The sequence below is a fragment of the Salarias fasciatus genome, chromosome 14, assembly GCF_902148845.1.
Source record: "Salarias fasciatus chromosome 14, fSalaFa1.1, whole genome shotgun sequence".
Taxonomy (NCBI): domain Eukaryota; kingdom Metazoa; phylum Chordata; class Actinopteri; order Blenniiformes; family Blenniidae; genus Salarias; species Salarias fasciatus.
In genome coordinates this window covers 10396157-10412939 of record NC_043758.1, presented here as the reverse complement: position 1 = coordinate 10412939, position 16783 = coordinate 10396157, and the positions used below count along the sequence as shown (strand labels likewise).

At 40.9% G+C, this 16783-nt stretch overlaps 1 protein-coding gene across 1 annotated transcript; it reads right to left on the bottom strand.

Moving 5' to 3' along the window:
* Positions 1-1120: 1120 nt before the first annotated feature.
* On the bottom strand, positions 1121-15374 carry LOC115400686 (uncharacterized). Its single transcript, XM_030108698.1, has 23 exons — positions 15190-15374; positions 14544-14756; positions 14317-14462; positions 13715-13842; positions 13249-13393; positions 12299-12431; positions 12043-12195; positions 11833-11959; positions 10765-10976; positions 10504-10666; positions 10268-10356; positions 7428-7588; positions 7149-7263; positions 6581-6774; positions 6442-6490; positions 6188-6334; positions 4954-5292; positions 4687-4784; positions 4495-4604; positions 4309-4388; positions 2780-2808; positions 2577-2705; positions 1121-2158 (listed from the first exon to the last, which is right to left on the bottom strand). Exons 1-23 carry the CDS (start codon positions 15347-15349, stop codon positions 1688-1690), a joined length of 3591 nt encoding a protein of 1196 aa, XP_029964558.1. The 5' UTR covers positions 15350-15374; the 3' UTR covers positions 1121-1687.
* Between the last annotated feature and the right edge of the window lie 1409 nt (positions 15375-16783).

The window sequence follows — 16783 nt, the reverse complement described above, 5'->3', positions numbered from 1 at the left end:
TTAAAATCAGGAAGCAGCACAGAAGCACAAGTGTCACCTTGTGTTCAGTCAGCTGGAGTTTATTGTCTTAATTAGAATATTCTAATGAATAGAGGCTGTCTTAGAGGGCAGCATTAACTCCAGAGTAACAAACTATTTGGACAAGATGACAGATTCTGTGACAGCACTGCTGGCTGCCACAAATTATTTCGCTCTGGGATCGTAGATAATTAAATAGAGCACAGTGGAATCATTGAAAGCCAGTGAAAATTAAGACAGAGGTCACTTTGATCATTCACTATCAAACAAGGCAGATCGTTACAGACATAATACAGATTTCTTGGGGGGTTTTTTTGTTTGTTTTTTTGTTTTTTAACCAAAATTAAAGAGCTCCAAATGAGAGGAACAATAGTGAAAAAAGTCATTCAATATGTATTGACATCCTGAGCTGCCATGGGATCCTAAGGAATCAATGTCATTACAGAATCATCCGTTCATCTATCCATCTTTTTACTGTTTTCCTTCAACTCAAGGTTGCTGGGATTTGAAGCCGATCCAGGCCGACATTGGAAGAAAGAACTGATGCACTCGAGAAAGAACAGGAGTGAGTCCCAAGGTTAGTACAGACACACACAACTACAGAAAACTCAAGCGCACACAGAGAGAACATGCAAGTTGACTTAGAAAATAACCTGAGCCTCAAGCTGAAGCAGCAACATTTTTGTAGCGAACTGAAAGTGTTGAGCAATTCCCCTTTGTCTTCTTTACTGCTCTATTGAACTGAGGGTCACGAGGACTGAAGCCAAATCCAATTTATCATGAATTCAAATCCTGGACAGTTCATCACACGAGTCATACACACTCTCCAACCTACAGGAAATCCAGAGGCATCATTTACCATCAAGTGAGTTAAACACTCACTGAATCAGGAAAATTGACAACACAGAAAATACAAGAAGAGAGAACATGCAAACTGCAAGTCCAGAACTGATCCAGGGATGTTATTACTGTGGAATGCACTCCTCCACCCCACTTGTTTGTCAGATTGCATGTTATTTCCTGCTGAAAATAATAAACCCATGAGGTCATTTATATATATATATATATATATATATATATATATATATATATATATATATATACAGTCTGCAAATGACAAGGTTACCCACAATGTAAAGAAACCTAAATGTTTCATTAACACCTCCAACCTCATCTTTATCATTGGCAAAATATTTCTGGAACTTTTGCTGAAATTATGATGCAATTTATGTAAAACTCTGATGATTGCTGCTTGTTTTTCCAATGTTATAGTAATTAATGGAAATAAATAAATTTATGTAAAATCGGGGAATCCTGGAACACAAAACTGCAGTACATCTCTCCATCTGGTCGAACACAGTAAAAGTCACTTAATTTTGATGCGATAAGACTCATGGCAGCTGGTGTTCTTTCAATATGAGCTTGGAGCATGCCATTTGCATTGCAGTTTTCATGTTTCATGTTCAAAGAAAACAGAGTAAATGTGCTCAGACATCAGTAACACGAGTGGACTTTTTAATGAATAATGCACCAAAACACCAAATGGAATTCTCCAGGCAAAATTGTAAAAACACCATCACAGAATAAAAGTAGGTTGCATAATGAGATGATCACGAGCACAACGAGTGAAGAATGTACTTCTGTTTGCGTTTTGTATTTCTCCTGTGATCTAACTCTGCAGCTCCTGATTTCCTGGAACATTAAGATGCAGCTGTTCCTGGCGACTCTCAGGCATCTGGCGGTCCACTAATGTGTCTGAGTTGTCGCTCTGGACAGCGTCACTCCTCCGCCGGTCTAAAACATGACTCTCCACTTTATGGTCACCGAGACCTCTGCTCTCTGCTGATGGCTGGCTGCGACTCTGACGTTCTGAAATACTGTGGTGCCGCTGGCCGTCAGCAGGACTGCCGCCATCTGTACCAGAATAACGCCGCCTCTCCCCTCGCTGAGCGGTGCTGCTGTCTGTCTCTGTGCAGCCTCTTGTCCCGTCTTTCAACTTGCTGTCATGCTGCTGGCGCTGTCTGATCTGGTCTAATGTGATATGGAGCTCATTGAGCCGCTGTGATACATAGCGCCTCTTCAGTTCCAGCAGGATTGTTCCATTACGACTCAGACTTGGCGTGCTTGTTGGTGTTGCCCTCTGTAAAAGAACAGACCAAACTGTGCATTGTAGACGACGAGTGGTAAAAAGACGCAAATGAAAGTATGCACATAATCTCAGCAGATGATGCAAATATGCAAATTCAGACAGAAATCACTCATGCATACTCAGTTTATACATTTTCCTGTTGCATTGGAGCAAATGAATATATCAAGCTGTGAGGATATGTTTGAATGATTCATTACTATGCATGAAAATATATCAACGCAATGTGTCATTTATATGCATGACATGCAATGAGCATCAAAACAAGTCATCTGAATATTCCGCCATTCTGACATTTGCAGGCAACAGAGAAATCCCTTAAGACTTTCAATACAGGTAAGATAACTAAGCATTTAACTATAGGGATTAGGTCTTTATATATACTGCGTAGAGTAATATTCCAGCTTATTACCCCAGAACGGTTCTCTTCAGTCTCTCTCTCTTTCAGCCACGTACTCATTTCAGCTCTCTTCTGCAGCTGCATGCTCAGCAGCAGGAAAAACTCGTTCAAGCGGTCAATTTCTTCCTCTATGCATGACACCTGGAGGAGAGCACGTGATGAAAGAATGCAGCCGTTGTGACTCAAATACTATTTACGTTGAGTTGCAATCACACCTGCACTGGTGTTCCTTTGGGTGGCAAGCCTGCAAAATACGAGATATCACAAAATATTTCATTAAAATTTCACTCAAGGCACTGCTAATTCTTGAAATACTTAGCAAAATGTGATTATTGCAGATTTAAGAGAAGCATGACAAGCTTTTACACTTAGAACAGCTTTAACGCTCACTGGCACACTGCCATTAAAGTCATGAACTCTGTGTGCGAGAAAATTAGACCATTCTTCTGGAACAAACGCTGTTGGTGATTAAGGAGGTGAAAATGGGCTTTTTTTCTCCCCAAAGTGTTCCTATAACCGTTTAATGATGTTTATATCTTGTGACCAGGGACAAAGAGAGAAATTACTTCAGTCTGAAATCACAAATGGATTTGTTCATTACTTTAAAGAGGCTCATTATTATTGTGAAACAAAAGGACTTCATAGATTTCACAAGACAGCTTTCCGATGCTATCAAGACTTCACAGCCAAAACTAGAGGTTTGAGAGCATAAAGCCCATCAGGGAAAAGGAAAAAAGCCCACTGAGGCCTTCAAACGGGTTTCCATTATTCAAGTGTTAAAGGTTCTAGATACTCTGTCCTATTGGATAAAAGCACTGCTCAAAGGCAGTGGGCCTTTCCCAGTTTACTTCTCAACTTTAGCATTGACGAATTACCACAAATAGACAAAAGCAACATGTTCATCACTGTTTGACTTTAAATGAACTGATTTATCTTCAGATGAGCATAATTAGTCAGACATTAGTCCTGAACAGGCTCTCTGGCTTGGCGGTTTTGGTCCATGGGCCATACATTTGCCCCCTTTTTGCATTAGACCAGGGATAAACAACTCCAGGCCTCCAGTGCCAAGCTCCTGCATGTTTGAGCTCCCCCCCTGCTTCAGCACATCTCAATCTGATGATGATGTTTTCATCAAGTTTGTAAAGAAACCCAGTAACAAGCCAGTGTTACAATCAGGAGTATTGCATCTGGGAGAGACTTAAAGCATGCAGGACAGTTGCACTCGAGGCCAGAGCAGTGTACCCCACAACAGACTGACCCAAAATGCACTGGTACATCTGATCTATTAACGATATGTACAGATTACTCAGAGAAACGTATACCTTTATGTATGTAAGGAGATATTAAAAGTTTTAGATAATTGTTCAATGAAGAATGAACTAACTACACTCATCTCTGAAAGTGCAACTAGTAGCTGCACGCAAGTCATAATTTATAGTATCTAACATAGCAACACTAAATTGATTGCAAAAATGTTGTCCTCCATTTTTATTTTCTGTTGATGTGAGTCTGTCAATACTATCATATACTGTAATACCAGTGCATTGAAAAATAAATATCATTCAAAGTATCAAGGAAAATTTTAATTGCATTAGTTAAAAAAAAAAAAGATTGGAAAAACAACCAATTAAATTATCTTAAGATCTCTGAGATGTAAGTGACATTTGCTGATAAAATATGAAAACAAAGAAAGTATGCTCTATATGATTTGCTAAGTGTAGGTGAAAAATAACCACTGTCGTACCAGACGCCATGTCCTGAGAGGAGCTCTTTATGAGGCTGGAGACGAGCTGCTCCAACTTGAAATATTTATATTTTTCCAGTCTAAATTGTAAGAAAGGGAGAGAAAAGTTATGCGAAGCATTTGCGTTATTTTTTTGTTTAAAGTTCAAACTAAAGTTTGCTGTAGGTTTCATGTTTTCTCACGCACCTTCCAGCTAACACGTGCTCAGTGAAGCACGCTTCGGCGGGAACTTTCACGTGGAGAAATTCTTCAACTAATGTGCTCTGCCGACACTCTGAACCATCGCAATGTGACTGCTAAAAGAAGGCAGAAAAAGTTATGTGTTCTCATTTGCACTGTATGAGAATGATGAGTGAGGTTTCAGTAGCACTCGCACACCTCAGATGTGTTCCATTTGAAAGAGAGATTGAATAGCCGAAGGCTTAAAGCTGAAATGGCTTCATGAAGAGCTTGCATAAAGCTCTGTGGTTTGGATCCTGGATTAAAAAAAAAAATACAAATATCATATTGTTTCCAAAGAAGATTACATAGTTTTTTTCTTCAAAAGACGATTCTAAGAGTTATTATACTGTATTACACACGACTGTTGCGAAACCAGGACACACGATTGGCTTTCAGGGCCGTCCTCTCTGGGAATCTGATTACCTGCTGCTGCTATGTGGGCCATGGACTGCAGGATGATTGCAATGAAGTGTCCCACATGCTGAAGCTTCGCCTCTGGCAGATAAAGGATTTGATTGGTCGCATCAAAATAAAAGTCCTCCGAGCAGTGTGCAAGTAGATTCTCATTAGATGGCGATGAAGAAAAGGGGATTGACTTGGCCAGCAGCAGGAGCACCGAGGGGAATACGGGGCAATTTGCGAGCAACCGCATCACCTGACAGCCAAACATGAAAACAGCAGAGTGTTGTGGTGAGAGGCTGTCCAGTGCAGTCGGGATGAGTTGTCGGTCAGTGCTCCCTTGGGCTGAAAGCTCTGCAGCTGCTGAAAGAGAATTTGTTCACACTGAGGATTCAGTTTTGAAGGCATTACATGTAGCTACTGTGACTCCAGGCTGCTTTCATTCCTGTTGGTTTTTGGTCAACACAGTTGAGTTTTGATTCCAGGTGCACCAGGACAGGTTTGAATACCACAATAACACTTTCTGATGAGCACCAAGACAGAATTCCAGTTGCACCAGGCTGTACATAATCAACAAACTAAAAAAGCTCCTATAATCTGAACAGCGTTTTTTTTTCCTTTTTTTTGTCAAAGAGTACATCATAAACATGGTGAAGGAAAATATCAAAAACACAGCAAAACATAGTGCCTTATTGAAATTTGGTCTGATAACCATGTGGTGTTCAGTCAACTGCTGTGTTTGGCTCAAAACTCAATATATCATCAATGGAACAAGAGCTAATCTTTATTCCATCCTCAAAACACAATAATCCCAAATGTCCAAAATAGCAAAGTCAAGATTGCAGGAGATACTGAGGCAGTGGAAAGTAGGACACAAGAACACAGACTGATACACAAGAGAACGACAAACAAGCGGCACACGCAGAAGACGCCTAATATATACCCCAGCCACCAGGTGAAGACAATCACACACTCAGGCACAGGTGAAAGACATCAGCGCAGAACTGCGATCAGACATGAGGAAGGAATATCATGGAGCCTGAAAGGAGAGACAGTCAGAATCTCAAAGAGAACATAAGAACAGAAACAGGCGGCCCGTGCGGCTCTTGGGCCAGAGCAACAAAACGTACGAAAGTGAGCCGTAACAGCTTTTATGTGCCAACAAACTTGTGTCCCCAAATTTGCAGACTGAACTGCAGTAACAAGAGTGAAAACATCCTCAGGTACTAGTCCTGAATCCACAATTAACTTTGTGTACCTGTTTGGAATTGATGATTTGACTCGTTTATGTTGAGGTTTTGCAAAGACTTCTGAATCTCCTGCAGGGTCTTGTAAAGAGGAGATATGGTGATGAGCTTGGATAGGTCATGATCACTCAGACATGGAGCTGTGCTCTGCATGCAGGCTGATAGATGGGAAAAAAAACCAGAACAAAACATGTTTGCAAATCTTACAGATTTTGTTTTCTCATAAACACAGCCAATCATTGCACAGATACAATTTGTTTCTCACCTGGTTCCTGGAGATGAGCTCCACCTTTGGTTAAGTTCATTGATGAAAACTGCAGACATGGAATAAGGAGATTCGTCTCTGCTGATTTTAACATTTTTTTTACGACATACCACAACCAGAACTCATGTGACTGAGTCACCTGGGTATAACACATGCTGGTGTCGCTGGGCTGCATGTCGCCAGCTTGCGGTTCACACTCCCGGGAGTCATGAGGAGCAGTGTGGCAGTACGAGGGTGCAGTCAGATCCTGATGGTGCCAAACGTCTCCGGACAGCCTGCATAAGAGAGCTTCCACCGAGCGCAGGACGGCTCCCAGTAACGACACAGACGCCTCTGCTTTGATGACGGTCCAAGGCATGCGAGACACAGTTGATAAATAACCTTTCAGCCTTGCGAAGCACAAAAACAGTCACTTCTAAGTTTGCCCTCCTCTCAGGCTTGAAATGGAATCAAATTAATAGTTTGAAAAATATTGGAAAATAAGGAGAATCTTAAACTTTCTTATGAAGAGTTGGAGTCACAAATCAATACTTATCTCACATCATTCAGTAAAAGACTAAAGCTGGAGGCTGGTTAAACTTGAAATTGAGCTCAACAGGCAACTCATCTCTGCCTGAAAGTTAGCTGAGCTGCAACTGTATCAACTTGCTTTCAGTCCTCCAAGTTTACATTTTCACTCAAGAACACATCATCATCATTGAGTTCACCTTGGCTTTCTCCAGCCGCCACGCTTATGCTGGACGTTTTATCCTTCAGGGTGTTATGAATGAGCATCTCTTTTACAAGACTCAGCTTTTTGTGGTCCATATTTTCAAAGACATTCTGTAACAAAACACAACAGTTTTACATTGGAATATTTTTCAGACCCATAATTGATCCATAAAGCACTAAAATTAGATTTTTATTACTAAAACCACCATCTCTAGCTCATAATTCCTTCCTGAATTGTTCCTTTTCTGAAAGTCGTACAAGATAAAAGACCTCACCTTGAGTGATTCGGTCTGTTGACACATGTTTCGATAAAACTCCTGCGTGTCTTTCCGGTGCCGGGCCAGCTGTGAGGCCACGTGGAGGTTCTGGTCCTCTAGTTTATCATAGAGAGTCTTCACATTGAACTCCTCCAAATCACAGCAGCCTGACATGCTTCCTAAATCGTATGAATGAAAGTGATAAACAATGAGTTTTTGATTAAAACAGGGAGACACACTCATTATGGCATCCCTAAATATTTTCTGAAGGTCTTGTACAAGAAGAAAATTGAAACGCTCCTCAATTTGCCTCCATATGAAATCATTTGATTGCAATTCAGCTTGAGTGACGACAGCCTAATTCTTTAGCGTGAGACATTAGCCATTATTTTCTTTACCATCAATCAGCTGGAGATAAAGCTGGAAACATCTTGCTGGTCATGCATGATGGTTTCTTAATGACTGAGCCAATAGGTGCTTAAACGCTTTATCGAGCCCCGATCAAGCTGCATGAATAATGCAATGAGCAACAACACAGCAACAAAGGCAGGGCTACATTACAGATATTCCCACACCCATAACAGCCGAGCAAAGAGGCCTAAACCATCCATCGATCCATCAACCTTCTAGTCTTCCATCTTCAAAGTTAGGGTTCTGAGGGTTGTAGCAAACTTCAGCTGATGTGAGTCATACGCGTCATCAGCCAACTACAAATGAGTGTTAGTACAATAATTTCATGAGCATTAGATTTCAGTTTCTTTCTACTGGTTTGGTTCTTTTCTTGAAACAGAACGTACATTTTCAAAACACTAAGATCATTTGGCAGAACAGTCTTACACTTCAGCACAACACCAGAGTTCACTTACAAAAGCTCATATCTCTCCTAAAACTGTTCAGTCATGTTTCAGATCAAAATTTCTTTCCCATATAAATAGTGTCAGTGTCACCAAAATGCAAAAGCTCCTTCTCAGTTCCTATGGCCCATTTCTCAAAACAGACCGGACGTTCTCAACATTCTTGGTTTCAGTGTCAAAAACAACCTGGACGGTTCAGCTCAATACCACGGTTCACCTGTCAGAACAGTTCACCCAGGCGTCAAAACTAAACTTCTTTCTCAAACAATTGGTCAATGCCCTTAAAATGCTTCATCCCTTTGGCATTCTGTGGTTCTGACAGTCAAAATGTTTAGATGCTTTGTCACTTAGGCAGAGGACTACTGAACTATTCCTCATCTAGCTCTCAGTTTCAGCCTAGTCCTTCATTCACAATGGTGACTGTGCTGTTTTTTTAGTTCTTTTTTTTTTTAGTTGTTCAGCTAACAGAATAAATATTGAATAAGAAAATGAAGGAGAAAAGAAGCATTTTGTTTTGACTTCACACATTGCTCTCGTACTGCCAAGGAAATTGTTATTATATTCATTCATACACAAAGTAACTTCCACCATCCATCAGAGTTGAACATATTGTAACATAAACACACACAAAAAAAAACTAAAAAGGAAGATTGTATGTAGCCTACAGTGCTGCAAATGTTTCACAGCACATTTCTTCACTGCTCCCCCTCCTCACGCAAACAGATTCATGTGTGGTATTCATAGTTGCAGAACATTCTTGACTTATTTTGACAGTTGAACAGATGATTTTGCAGGTGATGACTGAAATACAATGAAATGATGCTGACAAGTTTTGGAGAGAAGAACCATTAGACTGAGAATCAATCAATCAATCACTTTAGATAAACACAATCTATTCACTTGGAAACTGAACTGAATCTAGCCTAACTGTGATTAATCATTTGCAAAGATGTTCTGAGACATCGAGACATCCATTTGCAATGTCATTAAATGAATAAGAAGGACTGTTCTGTTGTGAGCAGATGCAGAGTAGTTTGGAGATTTGCCCATGTTATGAGAATGTAATTTGTTTCAAGAAATTAGAAAAACCAATACAGAAAGACTTGCAACATAAATCAAATATTTGTTTCTGCAAAATGTATTTGGATCCACTGCAACTGGTCCAAAACACTTCTACAGGAAAAAAAAAAAACTTCCTCCAGCTCATAAAGCTCAAAGCTCAAAACACAAAACACGTCATTAACATTTCTACAATGATTCAACAATAAACCCCAACATGTGGCTTGTGCCCTCAGTGCAGGACATTTTAATCATTTCACGTCTACATATTGTTTGTCGTGTTTTTTTTAACTTTGTCTGTGAAAACTGTTACATCCAGCAAATTATTGGAAGCACGGTCACACTCCTTGATCATGTCACCAGGATGCAACACCACTACGAATGCAGCAAAGTGCCCCAAAACAAAGGGCAAACAGGCAAACTCCATTTGAAAAGGTCCTGGCCTTTGAGAGATGCTCTAAATATGAGAGGAAAGTCACTGGAAACCAGTGACAGGAAACAATAGTCAGACGTTCCTGGAACACTTTGTCCAGTTTATTTTTAGTCGAGGTTATAAAAGTGGTGCAAAAAATGAAAAATATGACCAAGGTACTTTTACTTGGTGAATTTACACAGGATGATGGTGGGGAGTCATTAAAAGTAATGGCTCTTGGTAGGATCACAGCAGTAAAATGACTTACAGTACATTATGTTGTGTTTTATTCCTTTAATGGGTGAAAGGTGTTGAGAAATTGCAAAACAATGAGCTCATTTCAGTGGACACCACACTGTATTCTACATATTTACCCAAAGAACCCGACTGGCCACAAACTGGCAATGCACCCCAACCTTGGTCAATTCCTCTATAAAATATTACTGCTCAAATAAAATGTTTATGAGCGTTTGACATTTTCAGAAAAAATAAAGGAAAAAAAGAGCAGCAGGGTAATTAAAAATGGAGCTTACCTCCCTTTGAAACAGCAGGCTCTTCAGCTTCTGCTCCTTCCCCGACACCTCTGCAGTCCAGATAGCCGCTTTGGTTTGGGACAACAAGGCTGAAATATGGAAACAAAAGAAAAAAAACCAGGGAAGTTGTCACTTTACTGAAATTATTGTGCGATGACACCCATATACATGTAAAAAGGGAAAAAGGAGTATTCTGATTCAGTTATGACTGGGACATCATAAAATATATCATCCACCTCTCCCTGCTGCATACACACTCCACCGGACAGAAAGGCTCCCCAACACTGCGCCATTTTGGCTTCATCCTCCACTGGGACACAAGCTTTGCTTTTCCAGGTCTCAGGATTAAAACTGTGGTCGTCAAAACGATGACCACAGCGAGGAGTACGCCCAAGATCCCTGCCCACAGCAATAGATGCATCACCATGAAATACAAAAGATGTATTTGTTTCACCTATGATCAAGAAGCACATCATGTAAAGAACAAAGACACTCACCACCAATCAGTCCCCAGTCAGGCAGTAGGTTGAGCCGGTGCTGCTTGACAATCCCGTACTTGACTAACTGTTGAGGGGTAATGGGTTGAAACACAGCAGTCCTGGGGTCACACTCCGTCCCCTCATCACTGACCACCACCACCAAGCTCCACTGCGGGACGGCGCTGTCTACAAACACGTACTTTCCTGTTTCTGAGAAAACATGGGCAAACCTGACGAAAAGCATGGAAAAAATAGGTTAAACTCAACCCATATAAATAAATATGTTCAAATATTTTGCTTGTTTCACTCAAAATACATAAAGGAACACATTAAAACCCACTCCACTTTACGAGCCACTAAAATCTGTATATTATCATTACACAAATACACATATAGTTTAAACAAAACACAGTAATTTTTACATGTGCCACACTCTGTCATTAAAGTGATTGATCAATGTATTGTATTTTGTACTGGGTTAAAAAATATATATATATATATATATATATATATATATATATATATATATAGATAGATAGATAGATAGATAGATATATTCCATGAACTAATTTCCCTCAGTGTGTCCTGTCTCAATAATGTGAATATTGCTTTTGTGGGTCAGTATGATGACTGATTCCCACTTTAAGTTCAGCTGAAGTTACATCAGCCAGCAGAAGGTCAAATAATGTTCCTTGAATGTTACTTTGTCAGTTTGGGTTATTAGGACCTCATTAACATCAGTTTCAGCTGCACGCGCTCCTTCTACACGGGGTGTAATATTTGGCAGTCATGACCCAAACAGGACATTAAAGGACTGGTAACATCTGCTGCTGGAAATAACTGCAGCAACATGAACAGGCTGCAGCCTGTTTATTCATTCTGTTGCTAATTGCAAAGTGAACTGAATCACATTTAAGATTATACGGCTCAGTGCAGCTTGAGCTTTCTCTATTTGAGACGGTTGGTCTCTTGATTGCTCTGGACGGATAAAATGTTGCAGTGAAGCATCTTCACCTTCTATATGTAAATACAAAAACGTATTTACGTATAGAAGGTGAAGATAAATCAGTCTGGAATGCACACTACCTGGAGGCGTTGAGGTTGGTCTGCTTCATTAGAGTCTCCAGATGTCTGAAAGCGCCAAAGTCAAAGCCGGGGTTACTGTTGAACAGGTGGTCTTTGTGATACACTGGAAAGTGGCTGTGTCGACGGTCTGTGAGATTGGGGTTAAAACAACAACAGTAAAATCATGCTGCCGGTTAAAGATCACCATAAAAGTAAAGGAAATGAGCTGACCCGTGTGGTTGATGGTCAAATCGAAAATGAGCATGTCACCGGAGGAAAGACAGGCAATGGGGTTTGGGATCCGGGGTAAGACCACCAAGTCACCTTCATCGTCTTCTGTGTCTCTCTTGTTTCTGGGTCTTGTGTTGAGGATTTCTATTGGATCTGAATGGAGAAATATCTGAGTGAAATTTGCGGTGCAATGAGTCACATTAAAATTTCAACAATATCAAGAGCAAAGATGAGTCAGTACAACAGCTTTACTCACCAGACAGGAACTTTTCGACAAGGTATTTTTGCGTGGGAATCCAACCAAACACTCCTTCAGAGGCAAATTGGACTAAATGTATCCTCCCAATGCTCTTTGCATGGATATCTGGCCCTAAAACATTTGTTACTGTCTGGAAGAAAACAGAAGCAACAGGGAGGAGAACTGCTGCTGCTGCAGCTCGATGCCACAGCATGCCACACAAACGGAGCTCATTTTGTTAAAGAGTTTTTCATCACAGTGGAGAACCAATAATGTGAAAAGAACAACTGCAGCATGCTGTTTTTATCCATTCATCATATTTTGTTTATCTCTACATCTGGCGTTCACTGCTTTTTCACAATATGTCTGCTGAAGTCTGTTTTAAATGAACCGTTTTCATACTTTATATGGTGAAATGTGTTTTCCACAGAGATTAATATGCACATGTTTGCTGAACTAAGATAACTATCTTGCCGATGAGAAATAGGCTGCAGCTGTTGTTACAATGAAATCCTGTAGACATAAACTGTTGTCAAATCATAATAATAAAAAAATAACTGCACTGAAAATGCAAAACTGTATGTTCATACATGGTCAAACTAACGATAATGTGACAATGTTGTTATTTGATAACTATGTTCCCGAAAAAAGACTTTATCATTCATCCCTTCCCTTTCAGCATTTTCAGTGTGAATGCAAAATATGCAGCTGCAGCATTTTTTTTACAAACTGGCAGAGACCTTGGTAGATGCTGCACTGGGATCCACACCCATCAGTCGAAGCAGAGGTCACAGCCTCGGTACTATCAGTATAGTGTGAAAGTTATATTCTTTAGATTTTTTTTTTTAATGTACTACAAGGCCTTTAAAATCTTTGAATCATGCAAACATCTACAACATCTGATCAGTCTGGAGAAGATTCTGCAAGATGCAGCTGATGGTCAGAGTGACCTGTCGTCTTTTCCTCACCCTGGTCCAGACAGCGCGGTCCTTCTCTTTGATACTGAGCTGCATGTTTCCTTCTGCTGTGAGCTGAGCAGCAAGCTGAGGCAGTTTGGAAAGGCACGAAGTGTTGCAGAGCTCCTCTGCAGACACGTATTTCTCACACTGGCAGCTGCACCATAAAGGTCAAGCAGATAAAGCAAGAGAGGGAAAGAGGGCAGGAGAAGATATACACAAATGAGAAGGGATTTACTTTATTTTTAATTGAAAAGTTAGAAAGCATTGTTTTGACTCCTTTAAAAACTTTTGAGCAACTTTTCAAACATCATCATAATAATCCCACAAGTCTATTCAATGCTTTTTTCAATGTTTTGATTGTTTCTTTAGAGATGAAAAGTGTTAAAATTTCAACAATCTTCTCTTTCCTTTTGCAACTTTGATCCATACCAGGAAACCACACTGCAAGTGTTAACACGGCCCGGGTGTGTCTTACATGCCCATGTCCGCATCCAGAGTCCCTCCAAGTGACCCGCAGGTGACGTTACAGGAGTGCAATGATGGCGACACACACTCTCTGGATGCTGCCAGGCGCACCTCGCCTGCGGAACAGCGTCTGTTCACCTGAGACACACAAACAAACATCTGAGAGCTGCAGACACAAGGACGTTACTGCCTGTTACATCATTCATGACTAAGCGCTCGTCCATTAAAGCATTATATTCCCCATCTCAAGGTGGTGCATCGATTTCCATCTCACAAAACTGCAAAATGAGGAAACAACAGAATAAAATTTTGACATTAAATCAATGCTGCATTTTCTACAAGCCGTGAGAGCGCTGTTCATATGCATGTGGGAAATGCCAACATCAGACACTGATAACAGTTTAATGCAGATAAGTTTAGAAGCTTGCAGAAGAAGGAGTCCTTGAACACTCACAGCTGATTGCAATCTCCATGCAAAGTACATTTAAAGTCAAAAACACAAACAAGATCATTTTGGAAGGAAGTAAATGTGTTTAGGCAAAAACTTAAAAAATTGTTAACACTGTAAAATCTGATAGTTCAAAAAAAAAAAGGCAGACTGTGTTTACAGACCTCAGGCTGGCAGTCCAGTTCACTGTCGGAGGTCGAGCTTTTGAAATCAAGTTGATTGTAGAAGATGAAGCCAGTTCTGCATAAACATGAGCCATCAGAATACTGGAAAGCCCGGTTCTTGCCCGTGCATGTACAAGAAGAGGAACCTGACGACACAAAGTGACTCTTGAAACTGAGCAATAGCCCAATAATGAAAATGTTGAGTTTATCATCTGTTGTCATCTAACCGGCCGGAGAGGTGGAGGAGCTCCCACAGGAAAAGCAGGCCTTCTGAGCAGGCAGGTGGTTGAAGGTGTTGACTGGACATGGATGACAGTCAGCCATTTTTTCGGCATGAGTCTGGTTGCCAAAAGAGCCAGGAGGGCAGGGTTTTGGTTGGTTTGACCCCACTGGGCAGAAATAGCCCCGAGGACAAGGGTGCGACTTGTAGTTGTCTGTACCTGTTAAAATCCAAATGTTGTTAGGAGTTTGGAGAAATATGGCAAAATTACTTGTGTGAGCAGATAGTTCTCTGTACGTGTGGGTTTCTTTTTCCCTCGTTCTCGACTTGCGGCCTCACTTTTATAAAGCAAAGTCCTGTTGGATTGCTGTCATGTTGTCTTTAAGATCACTGAGAGCTACACCGGTGCTGCTAAATGTTACGTAGGCTGGAAAGCTTAGGAGATACAGTACAAACTAAGCTGCATGCAGCCTGGCAAATATGAGCCTGTCAGCGTACATCATGCGCAAATAAGGTGGAAGTGAAGACACAGACGTTTAGAGGTGCTTCGAAGCACACAAACACTCTCGGTATGCATTCACATGCTTTGTTGCTACTATAACAGCAACCACAGAACACTGACAGCGTGCAACTACTCTCTGGATTAAAAGTACCTGGAGAGCAATGGAATCCTGGTGGACAGGGGAGACACTGAAAAATGGGGGAGAGGTACAAGCGATAAGTGCCACCTTCACACACTCTGCAGCACTTGTTTGGTGATCCTCTGAGGCCGCTGGTGTTAACAGGCATGGAGCCCCCTTCACAGGACTTCATGGCAGAGCTGTTAGCCGGGCAGTAGTATGGGAATGGGCAGCTGTGGAGCATGGCAACAAGGTTATTTATAAAGCTGTAACCTGCAATCCGCTGAACCAGTCCAAAGCCCATTAAGCCTTCATGGTTTCAACCTTAAAAGCCTCTCATTTTCAAATCAATCTTCCTGAAGACTTTCATTTCCATGCTAGAGTTTATGTTATTAGACCATTCATGCACTCACTGTTGTTTAGGGCTGTTGAAGGAGTAAGATCCCAGCGGGCAAAAATAACCTTCTGGACAGACCCGAGGGTCAGCAGTCTGAGGTTCACAGTACGAGCCAGCTCTGCACAGCTTCTCTGAAACAGCACCTGGATCAACAATGATAAGCCATTACAGCACTAAAACAGAAGAGTACTGGAAAAAAAAAAACCCTAAGAATTGAGATTCAGAAACTAACACATCAAATATCGTGATTGAAAAAATTACCAGTAGGACAGTAATAAGAGGGCCTGCAAGGTATCCCATATATATTGGGTTTTCCATTTGTCCAAGGGTCTGGGCAAAAGGTTCCTCCCTCACAGGGTTCACATTGGTTGGGAGCTGCAGCTCCAGGAGTCTGTCTCTTGGTTCCTGCTGGACAGAATATCGGCGGTCCAGCCCCGCTGCACCAGAAACCAGGTGGACACGGGCTGCCGGTATAGTCTGTAAGCCCTGAAAAAAACACCGTTTTTTTTTTTTTTAAACACCTGCACTGTAATCACTATCGACACATCGATTACTAGTGAGTTAAAGGTAAAAGGTAACTAGTTACATCGAAAAGAAACATGTGCATTTCTTTAAATTGTCTCTCTCAGGTAGGATGTTCTAAAAATATGTCCATAAATGCACTGTTACAGCGTCGCTGTGACACTTTACCCGAGCCGTCAGCGCTGTGCAGGTCACACTGACTCACTTACTAAACACAGATAACTGTCACAGTAAGAGAGAAGTTAATTGACGCTGCACAGATGTTATTTTGGTCGATTTGAGCGATTCCTTCAGTGTGATGCAAGAATTTTTTTCAAACAGAAAAAAACGAGAAGAAGCATAAACAAAACGAAGGCATGGTACCTAATGTTACGATCATCTTTCATGTTGCCGTCAAGCAGGCTGAGTTATTTTAGACTTAATGAGTCCTTCCTACGATTATCAGGATCTCTGTGCAGCACCAAAAACAGGAAAAGCTATTTTTGCAAACGAAAAATGTAACGAGCTCACAAACACTGGACTAATTGTAACTGCATTAATAGTTTCAGGATAGGAACCAGTTTCGAGCGTGTTGACTCTGGTCACCACTACATCTTCATACTCTAAAGTTTACGGAAGAAAGTTGGCAAACATCCGAGGTATTAAGGTTATCAAATGACAGCAAAGCGAGGGTACTTCTCTAGGAATCATTTTTCATGCATAAAGGAG